Source organism: Urocitellus parryii, chromosome 3 (genome assembly GCF_045843805.1).
Source record: "Urocitellus parryii isolate mUroPar1 chromosome 3, mUroPar1.hap1, whole genome shotgun sequence".
NCBI lineage: Eukaryota > Metazoa > Chordata > Mammalia > Rodentia > Sciuridae > Urocitellus > Urocitellus parryii.
The window spans coordinates 200,986,068-201,003,549 of record NC_135533.1 but is presented as its reverse complement, the minus strand read 5'-3'; the positions used below and the strand labels follow the sequence as shown (position 1 = coordinate 201,003,549).

General features: G+C 45.7%; 1 protein-coding gene across 3 annotated transcripts in view; it reads right to left on the bottom strand.

Annotated features, from left to right (window-relative positions):
* Positions 1–3,006: 3,006 nt before the first annotated feature.
* Positions 3,007–17,482, bottom strand: part of Limd1 (LIM domain containing 1) — a 56,442-nt gene continuing 41,966 nt past the window's right edge. For 2 of the 3 annotated variants that reach the window (XM_026389848.2, XM_077796295.1), the window contains 7 exons: positions 14,858–14,925; positions 14,299–14,361; positions 9,284–9,414; positions 8,617–8,668; positions 8,045–8,113; positions 6,633–6,800; positions 3,007–6,444 (listed from right to left, as the gene is read on the bottom strand). In XM_026389848.2, the coding sequence (XP_026245633.2) occupies positions 6,663–6,800; positions 8,045–8,113; positions 8,617–8,668; positions 9,284–9,414; positions 14,299–14,361; positions 14,858–14,925 (521 nt within the window). In that variant the 3' untranslated portion in view covers positions 3,007–6,444; positions 6,633–6,662. The remainder of the gene's footprint in view (positions 6,445–6,632; positions 6,801–8,044; positions 8,114–8,616; positions 8,669–9,283; positions 9,415–14,298; positions 14,362–14,857; positions 14,926–17,482) is intronic. The other variant, XM_026389849.2, reaches the window with a different exon arrangement.

The window sequence follows — 17,482 nt, the reverse complement described above, 5'->3', positions numbered from 1 at the left end:
TGGTAATTCTTCTATTCACCAGCTCTGGGCTTCTGGACATTTCCTCCCCTTTAATAAAAGGGATTGAAGTTGTGGTATGTTTCTTGGGTTTTAAGAAAAGAATACTTCCAGCTAAAGGGCTACTGCCCTCCAGAGAGAGCCTGCCCAATTGCTCTGAACATGTCTTCTTCACCGTTTGGGGACCATAAACCAAGGCCTTCATGAATATTTAGTGACACTGAGAGAGAATCCAGTTAGAAAAATTGATTTTTAAAAACCAAATAAGGGGGCTGGGGATGTGGCTGGGGCTGGGGATGTGGCTCAAGCGGTAGCGCGCTCGCCTGGCATGCGTGCGGCCCGGGTTCGATCCTCAGCACCACATACCAACAAAGATGTTGTGTCCGCCGAGAACTAAAAAATAAATATTAAAAATTCTCTCTCTTTCTCTCTCTCTCTCCTCTCTCACTCTCTCTTTTAAAAAAAAAAAAAAAAAAAAAAAAAAACCAAATAAGACTCTTAAGCAGGGCTGGGGTTGTGGCTCAGTGGTAGAGTGCTTGCCTAGCATGTGTGAGGCCCTGAGTTCGATCCTCAGCACCACATATAAATGAATAAATAAAAAAAATAGAAGATCTTTAAAAAAAAAAGACTCTTAAGCACAGCAGTGTTCAAGATAAGAAACCATCAAGGATGGGTAAATGTAAATTGACATCTGTCGCCGAATTTTTCCTATAATAAATTGTTACATATACAAATATGAACATTTTATAAAATCTGCCAGGGCCTTCTCATGCAGACAGTCCAAGCTGCAGATTATTGCACCATCCAGATGATCTCTATAGCTCCCTTCTTGTCTAATTCCCACTTTTAGACCTTGGGTCCATTTTGTCTTGTGGAGTCTGCCTTCATGCCAAATCCCCAAGTTCCCTCATTTTTCACTCCTTCAGAGACCTGTTGTGCCCACCTTTCTCCAGGACTTGGATCAGTTGGAGGAGTGGAGGGAGGGGGTGGGTAGGTAGCAGCAGTGTTTTCTGCTGCTTTACAAGCTCAGAGGTATCACACTAGGACTTCTCCTAGAAGGGTCATACACCTGGGGATGTCACATGTCTGAGAACTTCTAAACCAGACCGGGCCTCTTGGATTTTTTTTCCCCCATCACAGTATGACATCTCACTTTTCTAACACCCAGATTCTAATTGTGTTTACTATATATGATACATTTCTGTTTTCAATCCAGGAAAAATGTAAACCCCACTTTTAACAATGCTTGAATAAAAGGCACCTAATATCCTAGGGAAACTTTCATTTCCATCCTAAAAAAAACATATTCCTTTTTTTTTTTTAAGAGAGAGGTGAGAGAGAGAGAATTTTTTAATATTTATTTTTTAGTGGTTTTTTTTTTTTTTTTTTTTTGGCAGATACAACATCTTTGTTTGTACGTGGTGCTGAGGATAGAACCCGGGCCGCATGCATGCCAGGCGAGCACGCGCTATCGCTTGAGCCACATCCCCAGCCAAAAAAACATATTCTGTTGGAGTCTGAATAATGCTGTCCATCAAGATGTCCATGCCCTAATCCTCAAGATCTACGACTATATCTTATCCAATAATGCAAGGGGGGATTTCGGCTTAAGGATCATGAGATAGTAAGATTATTTGGGATTATTTGGAAAATCCCAATATAATAAAAAGGTCATTATGATAAGGGGGGGGGGCGTGATCAGAGATGGGCAGCCTGACTACAGAAGCAGAGTTACAGAGCTGGAGTGGTGCCACCACAAGCCCTGAAACACGGCAGTTTGAGAAGCCGGAAATGGGCAAGGATGCATTTTCCCCCAGTGCTTCTGCATCAAATGCAGATCTACGACAACCTTGATGTGAACCCAGAGGACCCATTTCTTCAGAATTTTAACAAACTTGTGCTATTTTAAGCCACCGAGTTTGAGGAATGACTCTACAGTAGCAACAGGAAAACAACAGAGTCCAACAGCAGTGATAAGCTGCTCCTCGTAGCCATTTTAGGGACTGTGTGGCTTTACTGAATAAATACACTGAAGCACAAGTGATTAACCCCTCAGCAGACAGAGTGGCCAAGATAGGCCACTCTGCATGAAGCTACTTGGGATGCCATACTGGTCCTGCTATTTACTGAGCACTCACTGAAGAGTTATTTCACCATCCATGTCTCTCAGATGTTCATAAAATGAGGGATGATAGAGAATATGGAGTCCTTCAAATAACATTTGGGACATGGTTCCCACAATTAATGTCAGCTATTATGTTGCAATCTTGGAATTTAGAACCAGATCAGATTTCCTCTCTGCTTCAGCCCCCAGATGCATGAGGCTAACTCATACTTGCTCATAACTAAGTTATCTTCTCCCAACTTTGGGGTGGATTCTGGGGTGCCATATTGGTAGAAAGAAATTAGGTGTGACAGGAACATTTGCATCATAGAAATCAACACACATTTGGACTTGGGATATTCTCCAAGGCCTTTCAGATTCTAACGCTATTCTTGTGAGCATAGGCTCTGACTCCCTTAGATCCAGACTATCTTTTCAAGGATGTTAGTACAGTGAACAGTTGTGAATGATTGCGTCTCTCCAGAGCAAAGATCAGGCAGACTCAATGCTCATTATAAAAGACAGGGTTTCCTAAGCATCTGGTGCCCCTTGTAATGCAACCCACCACATGTACAGGTATTGCCTGATCCTCTTAATGGAGCCCTGTAGAAAACAGGGCTCAGTAAACAATTCCAAATGCTGATAATCAGGCTACTACTATTGCTATTAGTAATAAACTGTCCTTTGTCCTGATCTGCAAGTTCCATAACTTCTGCCAGGATCCAGGAAACCATGCCATGCTAATTTATTAGCTTTAAGAAGGTAAAATCTCAGGCTCTTGAAACTCGTGTGTTACTTAAAGAATCCAGAGTTCTAAAAGGGTAAAACCCAGGGGTAAAAACACTGTCAACACTGTCACATTATTCCACACACAGAAAAGGCCCAGTGAACACTGTTATGTTGGAGAACACTTTAATAGCCTACAAATTGATTCAGTTGTATCGTTGCAATACTTTGAATAATTTTATAGTAAAAGAAGACACACAGAGGAAAATAATTTTCCTATACAGCAAGACTTTCATAACTATATGGAGATTTCCCACATCTGTCCAGTTTTGGCTCAGAACACAAAAGATAACTAGTACATTTTTACTCATTTTGTTGTTGTTCTTGTTATTGTAAAGTTACTTCAAATACTAACTAGGAAATTCGGACTGATTCTTTTTGGGGGGAGTGTGTACTGAAGATTGAATGCAGGGAGCCCTTAACCACATCCCCACCCTTTTTTGTATTTTATTTAGAGACAGGGTCTTATTGAGTTGCTTAAGGGCCTTGATAAATTGCTGAGACTGGCCTTGAATTCATGATCCTCCTGCCTCAGCCTCCCAAGCCACTGGGATTACAGGTATGCACTGCCCCCTCCTGGCTTAGGACTGATTCTTGGCAAAGGAAAGTACAAAAATAATTTGGTTTCCTGGCTGACAGGATTTTAATAAGTGCCTTCAGCAAACACTATTTGGGGTAGAGTCCCACACCCTTTCTCTGCAAGGTACTATCAACCTTGCAGCATGCACTCACACGGGCATAGAAAGGGCACATAAAAGCAGCCTTTAGTGGAGCGCAATGGACTGTGAATTCCGAATAATTCTCTTAAGTCCTAACAATCCTGCTTTTCATCTTGTAAGTGTGACTCAGGCCCCCGGAAACAAGGCAAGGACAGCACTTGAAGGTGATCAGAGTGCCTTGGTTATTCTATCAGCCACTCAGGACTCAAAAGCAGAACCTCAGAGGTTCTCAGTTGCAGGACAGCACACTCAAATATCAATAACTGAGAAGTGGAGAGAAGTGGAGTCTGAGAAGTGGAACCGAGACGTGGAGTCCCCATCCACTGCCTCATGCTAGGAAGGAATGCCCTTCTTCAGGAAGAGAAAACAAAGCAGACGATCTCCATCTCGGGAGGAGAAACAGTGGATGAGAGAGAATCCCTACATGACAGACCAAACTGGGTTATCAGACTTTTATAGATCACCCAGGTTGCTTTTGACTCAAGCGAGCAGATGGAGAAAAAGAGAGAACCAAGATAGAGTGCAAAAACATCTCAAGGCGAAATGACACAAGAAAGAAGGATGGAGGCTCACTTTGGGGTCTGGGATCAGGCCTTCATCCTCCTTGTTTTATCTAAAGTCCAAGAACTGTCCAGGAAACCAAAAAGGTTATTTTCTCTAACTTTCAAAGCAAATTTATTCATCATGTTTTTTTCCTATATGCCCATAAATACAACCCCATTACAGTTCTATTGGACCAATAATTTATTTAAAATACAGATAGGCCAACATCTCTTCATGGCTTTCATGCCAGGACCTGAGATGGAGACAGACAAAACTAATTCAAGATCCCTACCAGTGCCCTTTCCAGAGACTGGACAATCAGAAGTCCACTGCTAGGATTTCTAGGACATCTGGAAATTATCATTGTACTTTTCCCACAACATAAAATGAATTTGCAAATACATCTGAAATACCTCTATCAAGGCCACTTTAAAAATGTCATTCAAAATATTAATCTAAGGGTTTTAAACTAATTATTCCATTTGCAAACAAATCCCTGCTACTTCTGATAGTGATTCCAACACAATTTTCTTCACTCTGCTTGACTCAAAAGTGGAGCAAAGGTGTGCCGGCAAGGCCAACGTTAGGGGACAGAGCTAGGTTAAGACCTAGTGGCTCACTTTGTTCCCCCACCAGCCCTGCCAAAGCCAAGCTGGATGGCTTGTTCAGAAGAGAGGGGCCCAGCCTCAGGGTCCACACCATAGGCCCATGCATTCATGGGCTTTCAGGAGGCACAGCCTGGGACCAGGAACTGAGGAGTGCCATCTAGCCAAAGGAAATGGAAAAGACAATCCCTGGTGCTGATTCTGTGCTTCTCACCCACAATGGCTGCCAATGAGTCCAAACATGGCCCACAGGTGGAGCCAGGCCCGGTGAACAGTCTGCATTCACTTGTGCCAGCAATACCACTGACCACTCTCCACAGCCCACTCTGGGTGTGAGGATAGGACTCTGCAGAGTACAGAGGCTAGAGCCATGCCCTGCTCTGGCTGGCAGCAGGGAGACACCCAGCAATCCCGTCACAGGAGAAGAGGGCAAATGGCAACCAGTCTTTTTTTTTTATAAGCTTCTCCCATTCGAATTATCCTCTGGCCTCAGCAGCCTCGGAGTGACTTGGAGGGCAAATTTTGCATTTTCAGGTGATCTTGAAATCTTGCCAGTGTGTGGTCCTCCTCCAGCTCTGGCCGCCTGGGAGCCAGTATGCTGAAATGCATAAGGCCATAGTGCTGAATTTCCATCAGCTCTATTCCCAGCTGCTGTTTAGTTATGATCACACTACCCTGACCAGCTGGAGTCTGACATGTGAAGCCAGTGATTCCTCACACACCCAAGGAGGTATCTGAGTCCAGTGTGGTGGCCAAATCCCTCGTAAAAATGCAATTTGGTGAAGCTCTATCTGTGAGGTATTTTTGTGTGTGTGAAAGACTAAAAGTGGACAGAAACAATTAAAAGAAAAAAAAAAAATAGGCCAAAGCAGTGTACCTTATGTTGGTTTCTTCAAACATAATGTCTGTGCCCAGAAGGAAAGCCCTGAAGTAAATATATTAACTCACCCCAGAAGCACTGCCTGCCATGCCAGCTCACAGATCTCACACACACAAAAACTCTCCCTGCTTCTAAGGAGTTCTCTCTCTGCAATGTGGGCAGGACTTTCAAAAAGGCCTTCGTTAAATTAGCTAAAATAGGTGCCAGACATGTTCCCACATGGGATCCAGAGACTTCCTTGCAGGAATGGCTCCAAAGTCACAGACTCTCCAGAGCTCTGGGAAAAAAAAAAACAAAACACAAATAGGTGGGCAAAAGAGACTTGGTGCCTGCACCAAGGTCTTCTCCCAAAGCATGTTTTACAGGGACAGGGCAAGCCTCCATGGGGCCCCCAAATATCACACGCTGCCTTAAGAGAGTGAGGACTGGCAGGGGCACAGAATGCCGTGAGAGCCCAAGGAGGAGCCTGGGCTCCCGTGTCTGGAACCTGGGCTCTGATGTACTAAGCAAATACTTCTCAGGACGCAAAGCACGGATTAGAGCTTCCTTCTTGCCATAAGGCGATTAAAGTTTGCAGCCACTCTCAGCAGTACTGAATCTGGGGTGGAAAGCAGTCTTCGATCCTGCCTTGGAGGTGCACATGTATGAAGGGGTGACCGGGTGAAGGCACCTTCCTATCGGAGGGGAAGGGCTGAATGTCTTGGCCGCTGAGCTGTCACTTCAGGACACCCTGGGAATGTGATCAACACAAAACTCTCCTCCTGAAGCGGGAACTGTTGGCTCACACAGTGGAGTGGCTTTCCGAGTCACCTGACGAGGGCGTGACAAGGAGAAAAGCACTTAGGAAATACATACAGCGGACAGGTAGTGCACCCACCTCCCTGGTTAAAAGAAAGGAACCCCACACGTGCAGGAACTCACCCACCCGTTCTCCTCCCACCCCAGGGACCACCAGAAGTAAAGGACAGATGTCTCCTTGTGCAGCCCTGGCCCCTCACCCCCACCAGGAGTTCCGGGAGTGGCTCTGGCTAGAAGTGGTGCTGGTGGAGGGCTGCAGACGAGGGGCCTTTCTCCAGCCTCTTGACATGGCACGAGTGACAGAACAGGTGGTCCTCCAGGGGATAGCAGCGGTGACCATCTTCATCATTGAGCTCCAGACCACAGTCCTGGGGGACAAGGCAAGAATGTCCAATGAAAGCAGAACGATACAGACGGCGAGACTGACACCAGGCCACCATCCCCAGTCAGCAGGGGGCACTGTTTCCTAGCTTTCCCCAGTAAGACCTGTCCAATCTGGATGCCACTGACTACAGGTCACTACAGAGCACCTGAAACAGGGCTGGCTGGAAAGAGCATGTGCTGACAGAGCAAATGCACACCGATTTCCAAGGCTCAGGACAAAAGGATGGAAAAAATCACCTCATGGATGACTTTTTATACTGACTACGCGTTGAAATGATAATATTTTTAGATCTACTAGGCTGAATAAAATTATTGATCCCAGGAGTGGTGATATAGCTCAGTGGTAAGAATGCTAGCAAGCATAGGCCCTAGGTTTGATCTCCAATACTGCCCCCCCCCAAAAAAAAATTGATCCCACTTCCTTGTTTAGACATTTCAAATGTGCCTACTGGGAAACTGGAAGTGATCCACCCAACTTGAACTTGTGGCACTTATATCTCTACTGGACAGGCTGGTCTGGGATGGGCAGAGAGGATGGCTGAGCAAACATCTTCACCCTCTTCTCCAGGGACCTGGGGTATCATTGGCCATGCGTCCCACCTGTTCCTTCAGTTCTTCGATGTGTGTCACCTACGCTCCCTGCCCTCCCCAGCAACAGTATCACGAAATGAACCTCATCTCCTGTGGGAATCCCACTGTCAGCCTTCATGGGGGCTGGTGAGAGGGGACCTCTGGCTTCCCTGGCAATCATTAGGCACACTAGTGGCTCATTCAGCCTGGCACATGACATGGGGCAGGTGAGCCTCCACTGGCCTCCATACATGCCTGTTTCCAAGAGGGGTTTCTTCATGATTTCCAGGGCATAGCTCAGAAAGGAGATTTTGGCAGATGGAAAAGCCTGTGTGCTGGAGGGAAAGGGAGTCTCTTCCCTCAACCACACACCTGTCTGATGATCTGGTCCCCACACAAAACCTGAGACCCACACTCCAACTGACCCTCCTAGCTCTGCAGCACCAGGGAAAACAGCTTAGGTTTCAGAACTTGCCAGTTCTGGATGTGCAGAAAATGATCAAGACCTTCACACCCGAGCACCCGTATCTTCCCCGTCTGCTCCCACGTTAGCTCTAGAGGGCAGACCTTACCCATAACCTCACGACCCTCAGTAACCTAAGTGGCTTTCCTCTTGGACTTCTGAGATGGGCTTGGGAGCCACGAGGGAGGGGCCTACCTCGCAGTGGTAACACTCCACGTGGTAGTCTCTGTCCATGGACACGACACGGATGGTCTCATCGGAGCCCTGAGCCCAAAGAAAAGCAAGACATGTGGAAAAGGCCAGTTAAGGGCCCAGTGGATGCCAAGGGCCATGGAGTGGGGAGCAGAGAGTGTCCTGGGGTAACACAGAGCTGCAGTGAAAACTAACACTTGAAGGAGAAAGAATTCGCTGAGGAGGTAGGAAGTGGGAGGGACAATATCACCTTGTGGAGCACCCGAGTCAACAGAGAACAAAAAGGCCAACAGGGACATTTAATTTTTTTTTTTTTAAATGAAAAAAAGAAAAGCTTTTCTGCTCATCTGCTAATCTAAGCATCAAGTAGGGGAGTTAGATCTGGTGGTGGGATGAACAGGCACACGAAGGGCATGGGGCTGGGAAAGCCAGGCCACGAGAAAGGGAGCAATGCTCTTTGTCTCAGAATTGGGATTCTGAAAGGTATAAGGACAGGACACAGAATCTTGTGACTGACCCAAGGGAGATGCCCAGGTCTTAGAAGACCCAGGAACATGTGTGAGAAAGCATCTTACCTCAGGTGGAAGGATGGGAAGCCCACAAGCTGCACACTTGGGGGCCAATACCCTGGGGAAAAACAAAGAAGCAGAAAAATGTACTTGTGTTGTTTCTAGGAGGCGAGGCCCCGAATAAGGCTGGCACCAGGAGGCTGCGAGGAGCCACCTTTTGCCCAGGCTTCCCTGGCACATTCCTCTAGCCCTCACCGGAAGAATGTGGATCACAGCTCTGTGGGACACGCTTCAGTGTTGCTTTGGGATTGTTCCCAGCTATAACAAGGACATCTGAATAAAGACTAACCTGGCTCTTCGCTCCCTTTGTGATGCCTGGTACAGCCCAGTAAACCCAGTGTGGTAGAAACCAACCCTGACTTGGTACCTGGCAAAGTTAGATAAAGCTGGAGCCACAGGACTTGGTAGCTTGGTGGAGTCCTCCCGAGACCAGGAAGCTGGTTACAGGGTTTGTTGACATTGTTCTACTTTTTCACTAAAGAGATGTTTCAACCAGTTCCTATCTGCTGGCATCTACTGACCTCCCAGGGTCCATGCTGTACCCTCAAAGCCATTAAGCTTTTGCTGACTCTGGACAAATGGTACAAGCTACTATAATCACGGTTGTTTCCACTCTCTGCTGAGATCAGTGTGGCCTACGTGTATGGTTCCCGTCTGCTCCCTCCCTCCTTACTTGTGGTAATCTCGGACACAGTAGATCTTGTTCTCCGAGTCCACGGTGAAGGGCACCCCGTCCAAACACTCGTTACAGATCACACATCGGAAACAGCCAGGGTGGTAGGACTTCCCCAGGGCCTGCAGGATCTGGGGGCACAAAGGAGGAGAGGCAGAGACTTAGTGGAATTCCAGGGAAGGAAGGGACAGTGGGAGAGAGAGAAGTGCTCTGGGAGGAGGGGTCACATGTTCAGTCACTCCATGTCACAAGCCATCCATCATCCTTGGGCTGTGTGTGTGTGCACATTGGAGATATATGAGGGGATGGGTCTGGCGCTGCATGCTGATTGGGCTGTGTGATGTAAATGCACCTTTTCTCTTGTTCTGCCTGGGATCCCACAGAGCTCCTGAAATGGGTGTAACTTGCCAAGATGTCAATCAATCTGCTGACCACAAGACATCACAAAGCAAGACTCCACCTTTGAAACCCTATCTCCTGCTTTATTTGGTGAAGAACATTCCATCGAAGCTCCTCTATGTGTCCCTCCTATGAAATAGAGAGATTCCAGGTGCATGCTCTCTTTCCAGTGCTGTCCAGCATGAAGCTGATCCTTAAGGTCAAAGAGCCATCCTACCCTTGATCTTAGAAACTCACGTCCGTGTGTTGTGTGGTTTCTTCGCTGTTTTCTTAGTTTATTGCCGCAGCCAGCAACTTTGAACCCAGCTCATCTCGTCAGCCCAGCCACCTGGCGGGAACTCAACATGGAGCAGGCTCCCCCAAGAGTTTCACCTGGATGGAGGTCAAGGGAGCCCAGGGATGGGAGGGCTGGTCTGTTTATATGTATGGACAGGAGTGGATCCATCAGAATCCTTCTCCTGCAACCTCTCAAGGTTGCTGTGCAGGGAGGGAATTAAGGGGACTCTTTTCCAATCCCCACCCACAGCAGGAAACTCTTTCCTAGAGAGGTATGCTGAGATAGGGCTGAGCCAATCCCAGGGCCAAAAGCCACCACAGAGAAGCAGGAAATGATGCAAAGCTGAGGCACAGAGGGATTCCTCACCAATTTGGCAAGCGGCAATTACATGAGAAAATGAAAGGTAATTCTACCGGAAACGGCCATTTGGGGGAAAAACCTTCTAACTTTAGCTTCTTGGGTGCTCCTCACATGTGGTGTGACTCCGCAGTATGGTAATCAAGAAGCCCCAACTCAAGCCTCCCGGTTATCTCACATCCAAGTGTAAAAGCAAAGTCCCCTGGTGGCAGCTGTTTTTAAACACAATGAAGACAAATACCCACAAAGCTCCTTCTTCTCAGCATCGTTTGCTCTGGATATGACACCTGGAACTGCTAACACCATCTTGAAACCAGGACACAGACAAGGGGAGGAGGGTGGGTACAGAAAGAACACCTTGGGGAGATCAGCAAGGAGCTGAATTAACTCACCCTGGGACCCCTTATCTCCAAACCTCACGGCTAAATCAGAGGTTCTTAAAGTGTGGTCCCTGAACCCACAGCTTCAGCATTACCTGGGAACCTAGTAAAAATGTATATCCTCAGACTCCATCCTGGACTTCCTGAATCAGAAACTGTGGGGTAAGTTCTGTATTTTAATAAGATGACTTTGATGCATGCTAAGGTAAGGAATCGTTGGTTAAAATAAGTCTGTGTTCTCCTGTAATTTATAGTTGAAAGCAACTTCACTGACTCGAGAGATTTGTCTCTGCAATTACCTGGGCCACAAAACAGCAAAAACAATCTATACAAGTAAGGGAGCTCACAAACACCCATGTGCAGAGACTGTACAGGCGGCCACCTGTCCCTGGCAGTGGAAGCCATGAAGGAAACCTCACACAGGCTGAAGAAAAGGGACATTGTGAGACCCTGGGAAAGACATATCATGTTTCAGCTCCTTGCACTGGAAGCAGATAATTCTACACTGCACACACTCTAGCCAGAGTGGCAAGAGGTGGACTTTGTGCTCTGCTAGCTCACCTCTGAAAGCTCAGCTTTCACACTTCCTCATTCCCTCCTGGGTTTCACTACCTCAGAGGCCCCTCTGGATCCATAGTAAACTGCCAAAGAGGAAGAACAACTGCTGGGCTTCCAAAGTCCATTTGGCAATTTGGGCCTTGGAATGCATTTCCTCCAGACTAATGCTGCCTTGGTAGAAAGAGATCCTTAAATTAATTGAACCCATGATGTGCCTAAAGCAAGACTGCAAAAAAAAAAAAAAAAAAAAGTTATTTCATTCCATCTTGGCTAGCTGTAATAATTCTGGTATGTAAGACTATGTCCTATTCCAGAATATACCCCTTTATTAACAAAGAGGGATATGAACAATTTATACAGAGTTGGACCGTTGAAGCTCTGCTATAGAAATAAGAGTGGTATCTGAAAAAAATCTTTCAGTGTGTTATTAAAATTCTTGGCAGCAGTCAAGGGTTCTGTCTTTAAAATCCAGTCTTACTACCAGACAGATGTTCACCAAGAGGTTTTGAGTCTTCAAAAAGACCTAGGAGACTGCAGGTCCAACTTCCATGATCCCCTAGAGTAGAAAACCATCTCCCCAAATCAAGTGCTCCCCTTCCTAGATGCATATGTTGACCCTTACATCAAGAAATGGAGAATACTCCCCTCCCCAATCAGGACTGGCCTGTGACTTCATTTGATCAACAGAATAAGGAAGAAGTGATGTCCTGAGATTTTGGAGTCTGGGACTTAAGAGAACTGGCAGCTTCTGCTTCCTCTACCTTTTTTTTTTTTTTTTTTAATATTTATTTTTTAGTTCTTGGCGGACACAACATCTTTGTTTGTATGTGGTGCTGAGGATCGAACCCGGGCCGCACGCATGCCAGGCAAGCGCGCTACCGCTTGAGCCACATCCCCAGCCCCTTCCTCTACCTTTTATGAGCCTGAACCAAACTACAAAAAGATCAGAGTCCACATGGGGAGTAGCCTAGGGGTGAGAGGTCATCTCAGAGGCTCCAGTTCAAGTGTGCCACCAGCTGAACAAAGCTAAGTGACTCTATCCAATGTCATGGAGAGCAGAAGAATCACCCTGCTGAACCCCAACCTAATTCCTGATCCACAGTATCATGATAAATAATAAAACACTGTTGTTTTAAACCTCTAAGTTTTGGGGTAGTTTATCATGCAGCAATAGATAAATGATATAACTTAAGGCCCAAGAAGACTTAGGACACCTATAAGTAGGAACAGGGAATAATAGTACTCATTTATTTGGACAATGTTGACCTTATATGCAGTGGGTTTGTCAGAAGAACTCTAAAAACAAGACACATTCTGCAGAAGAAATGGAGCCCTACAGAGTCTGGCAGGCAACTGGGGAAGGTACATGGCTCCTACATGCCTCCCCCTGAGGAAATAGGTAGAAGGCCCTGTTCCCTAGGAAGGCCCTGGCCACTAGTGAGGACATGGCTAAGCAGGCTAAGCTCTGGTGCAATGTATCAATACTTCATGGCCACAGGCATTCTTCATGAATAGTGAGGACTCTGTTCGCTGTTGTTTTATGAATGTTAGTATATAACCAGCAGAATGAGTGTTTACATCCATCAAAGATGCACAAGAGAGTTCCCACCAGCATCATGCATGAAAAAAAAAAAAAAAGAAAGAAAAAGAAAACACCCCAATTCCCATCAATTCCATACAATGGGATTCTACCTTGCAACAAAAATAAATGAAGGACCAAAAACACATCCCTAAGTGAGGAAAGACAGATTCAAAAGCTTCTATGCTCGCCAGACATGGTGGAGCACTCCTGCAATGGCAGCAGCTCAGGAGGCTGAGGCAAGAGGATCTTGAGTTCAAAGCCAGCCTCAGCAACAGCAAGGCACTAAGCAACTCAGTGAGACCCTGCCTCTACATAAACAAAATAGGGCTGGGGATGTGGCTCAGTGATAGAGTGGCCCTGAGTTCAATCCCCAGTACCCCCCCCCCAAAACAAAAATGAAACACATCAACATCGAAAGCATCTATGTTCTACAATGCTTCTTTTATGATGTTTCAGAACCAGCAAAACATTAGTGGCAATGGAAGCCAAACAGCAGTCGCCACTGTGGGAATAGGATCTCAAGTGGAAGATGGCAAGAGGGACTTTCTGGGGTTCAAACAATGTCATGTATCTTTATCTGGGTGGTGATTATGTGGGCAGGTACACATGTAAAAAATTCATCAGCCACACCCAAAATTTGCACACTTCACTCTGAGTTACTTCTCAATAAAAAGGTTAAAAAAAAAGAGTAATGATTGGCCATTCTCTTCTCCAGAATGGAGTTGATGGATCATGAGAGAGAGGAATTTAATGCTTTCCAAATAAAGTATATCACACAATCATTTCCTATGATCAGTAAATTAAAGACATTCTTAAAGGCAGGTTTCCAGTGGTGAACGATTCAATCCCTGTATTCACTAACTTCACAACCCAACCCCCTAGGGAAAAACTGTCCTTACTGAAGAGACAAGGGCAAGCTCAGAGAGCCCAAGGTGAGCTCTGAGAGCCAGCAGCCAAACAAGAAATAGAACACATACAACCAGGGCCTAATTCTACTGTCTGGGAAGTTAATGACAGGCCCCCAAACCTGTCTTAGGAGCTTGAGCTGGACTGAATACAGGGGAAAAAAACAACCCTATTCAACTGATTTTCTGCACTCAACTTCAAGTTAGCTGAGATTTCTGCAGTAAAACCAGGCTGCATTTGGCATGTACCTGAAATGCCACCAGATCACAGAGAAATCAGAGGGCCAATGTGATCCAAACAGTTCAGTGAAGGAGAGAACAAGATCAGAATCAACACTGTGCAGTCTGAATGATTAAAGCTGCAAATATTACAAAAGCCAACAACGTGGGTTCTATTAGGGAAGCAGGCTGCACTTCACCGGGACTTCTTTTAATAAAACCAGCCGAGGCCACCAATCAAGATAATAAGCACTGTGCTCAGTTATTAATTTCTTTTTTCCCGGCAAATGCCTCCTCCTCCCAAGATGCTATGATCTTGTTCTGCTGATCTGACTCACCATGTCCATGATCAGATGTCCACAAAGAAAACACCTGTCAGCAGACTGCTGGAAGCCAGAGTACTGCAGAAGAAAGGGAAAACAAGTCAAACCCAGGCTGGGTGGATGAATCAGCCACTTTCCCACCAGACCAGAGAACCATAAGCAATTTATGAGAACGATGTGTCACTCTGGGCAGGAATCTGTCATTTTACCCGAGAACAACACAGCCATACACTGAGTCAGAGCTATCTTCTGCCACAAAAGCCACTAAAATTACTAATACCACCACCCTAATAGCAGCTGTGCTGGGCACCTACTGTGTGCCAGGATTTATGTAAAGAGCTTGAATTCCTAAATGCAGAGGTTCTCAAAGAGGAGTTTCGGAGTATCACCCCAGGAATAAGGGCTACCCTGGCATCTCCAGAAGATAGCCAGGGCCTCTCTGTCCAGCAGTATGGCCTCCCAACAGAGCTGAGCAGTGCAGAGAACCCACCTCCTACTGTCTGGGTCCCCCCAGGCTCCTGGCCCTGTGCCTCTCTGGCCAGCACAGGGAGGGGAAGCTGGGTGACATACTCACCAGGAAGTCTTCCTCACAAAACACTTTGCCGTTGACAAAATAAAAGGCTTTTCCTCTCAGCTTCCGGCCTAAGGTAAAAAACACAAAGACAGCGTAAAAAGAGAAATGCTACTGTGCAATGAGAACAGAGTGAAAGGAAAGGCGATATCCATTTTTTTTTTTAACAGAAATAAACACACGTACCAAAAAAAAAAAAAAAAAAAGGAAATGCCAACTGCCAATAAGTTTCCAGTTACTAAAAGATGCCATGATTCTCAGCCATGGGCAGGCTGAGACCAAAGGAAGGGTCCCCTGGAAGCTGCCATTTGGTATGAAGCCCTGAGAGCTGAGGGAATCATCCTATGCCCACCTTCTGGACCTCCTCTCTGCTTAGAAAGAAGTCAGAAACCTCAGGCGACAGGAGGACAGAGGCACACACTGGAGTGGGGTGCCGGCAACAGTGTCTTATGAAGCTGCCATTTCCCACTGGCTTTTTTTTTTTTTTTTTTGGTACCGAGGACTGAACCCAGGAGTGCTTAACCACTGAGCCACATGCCTAGCCTTTAAAAATATATTTTATTTACAGACAGGGTCTCACTGAGTTGCTTAGCACCTCTCTAAGTTGCTGAGGCTGGCTTTGAACTTGTGGTCCTCCTGCCTCAGCCTCCTGAGCTGCTGGGATTACAGCTATGCACCACCACGGCAGCCAGCACGCCAATATTTATGACAGCCACTTTGACATGTTCTCCGGGGGATGCTTGTGACAACCTACCAGGGAATTCTACAAATTGGTTAACTTTATTTCTTCTGAGTTGTAGAAAACATACACTGTTGGAAGGATTTTTTTGTTTTCTCTTGATCTAAATGTGGTGGGTGGGAGTGGGAAAAATTCAAAAGCATCCTGACTCCTTAGACGTGACTTCGGTTTCCATGAGGCTAAAAAACTGACAAGACCAACATACTTTAATTACCCCTTTAGTGGTATGTAAGAAAACACAATGGAGCCGGGCACAGTGGCGCATGCCTGTCATCACAGCAACTCAGGAGGCCACAACAGGAGGACTCCAAGTTCAAAGCCAGCCTCAGCAATTTAGCAAGGCACTAAGCAACTCAGTGAGACTCTGAGACTCAATAAAACATAAAAAAAAAAAAAAAAAGGGCTGCGGATGTGGCTTAGTGGTTAAGCACCCCTGGGTTCAATCCCTGGTACCAAAAAACACAATGGTGGTGCAGGCACATAGGGCCTTTATGGAGACCCCAGATGGCTCCTCAGCTGTGCTGGCAGATCTGGGTGCATTTTCAGTACTGAAGCTGAGTGAATTCTCAGCACGGAATAAAATCAAGCTACAACATGAAAACAAAATCTCCAATGTCCAAATATTATCAGCAATGAGACTCAGAAAAAGCCCTGGACAAACTGCCCTTGCCTCGTGCTGCCCAGAGCAGGCACAGCCGCACAGGGCACATGAAGAAGGGATGTAGACAGAGGCTTGGCGGATCTCAGGAAGGACCCTGAGAACATTCACACAGAGGAAAAGCCATAACAGAGGAAATAACCTTCACTACAAAATCAAACACCTCCAGATGGATTGTGGCCCTGTACATCTCCTCTCCAGAAGGCCCTGCCCTTCCTCAGTCTACAGATTTTCTGAGCTGTGCTATTTGTTGTCAGATCTAGAGTTGCCTCAATGCTTCCCAACCCTGCTACTGGTTCCCAGAGAACTTTTAATACTCTCAAGTAGAGGCTGCATTCCTTGAGGGTATCACTGATTTCCAGCCAGCTCCACACTAGAAGGGTTTAGCAAAGATCTCAAGAGTGCAGTAAGCATTGCACTGGAAAGGCCAGACACGGATCAGAAGATGACTACACTATATCCAAGATGGATGGTATTGATACCTAAAACATAGCCAGGCGCTATATGATGCACACCTGTAATCCCAGTGACTCAGGAAGCTGAGGCAGGAGGATAAGCAAGTTTGAGGCCAGCCTCAGCAATGGAGAGAGGCCCTGTCTCAAAAAATAAAAAGGACTAGGGATGTAGCCAGTGATAAAGTGTCCTGGAATTGAATCCCCAGTCCAGAAGGAAAATAATTATATATATATATACATCTATACATCTATCTATCTATATATATATATATATACACACACATATAATTATTTTCTACCTATAGTATGTATATATACACATACACATATATCATGTAAAGAATGATTCTTTATGTCTTCATATGATAAACATTCTTTATATATACCATACTAAGAAGGCTAACAAATCAATAAGAAAAAGTAAAATGAGCAAAAGGAAAAGAAAGAGTATAGAAAAGAAAACCTGTTAAACCTTGGGTAATAGGCAAGGTTATTAATAAAAACCTAATATCTACAATATAATAAAAAGATGTTCAATCCGACCAGCAATCAGGATAATGCAAATTAAGGCCACAGATTCTATCTCACTCCCACAGATTCACAAAAATGACTAAATCCGACAACACGTCATGGTGATGCTAGTGCAAAGGTCTACTGGGACAACCCTGAGAACAATTTGTCAAGAGCTAAAAATTCCTATAACCTATAGTCCATTGCCCTTGAGAAGAACCCCACATGCGAAAAAGGAGGCGTACGTGCAGATGTTCATGCAAAGT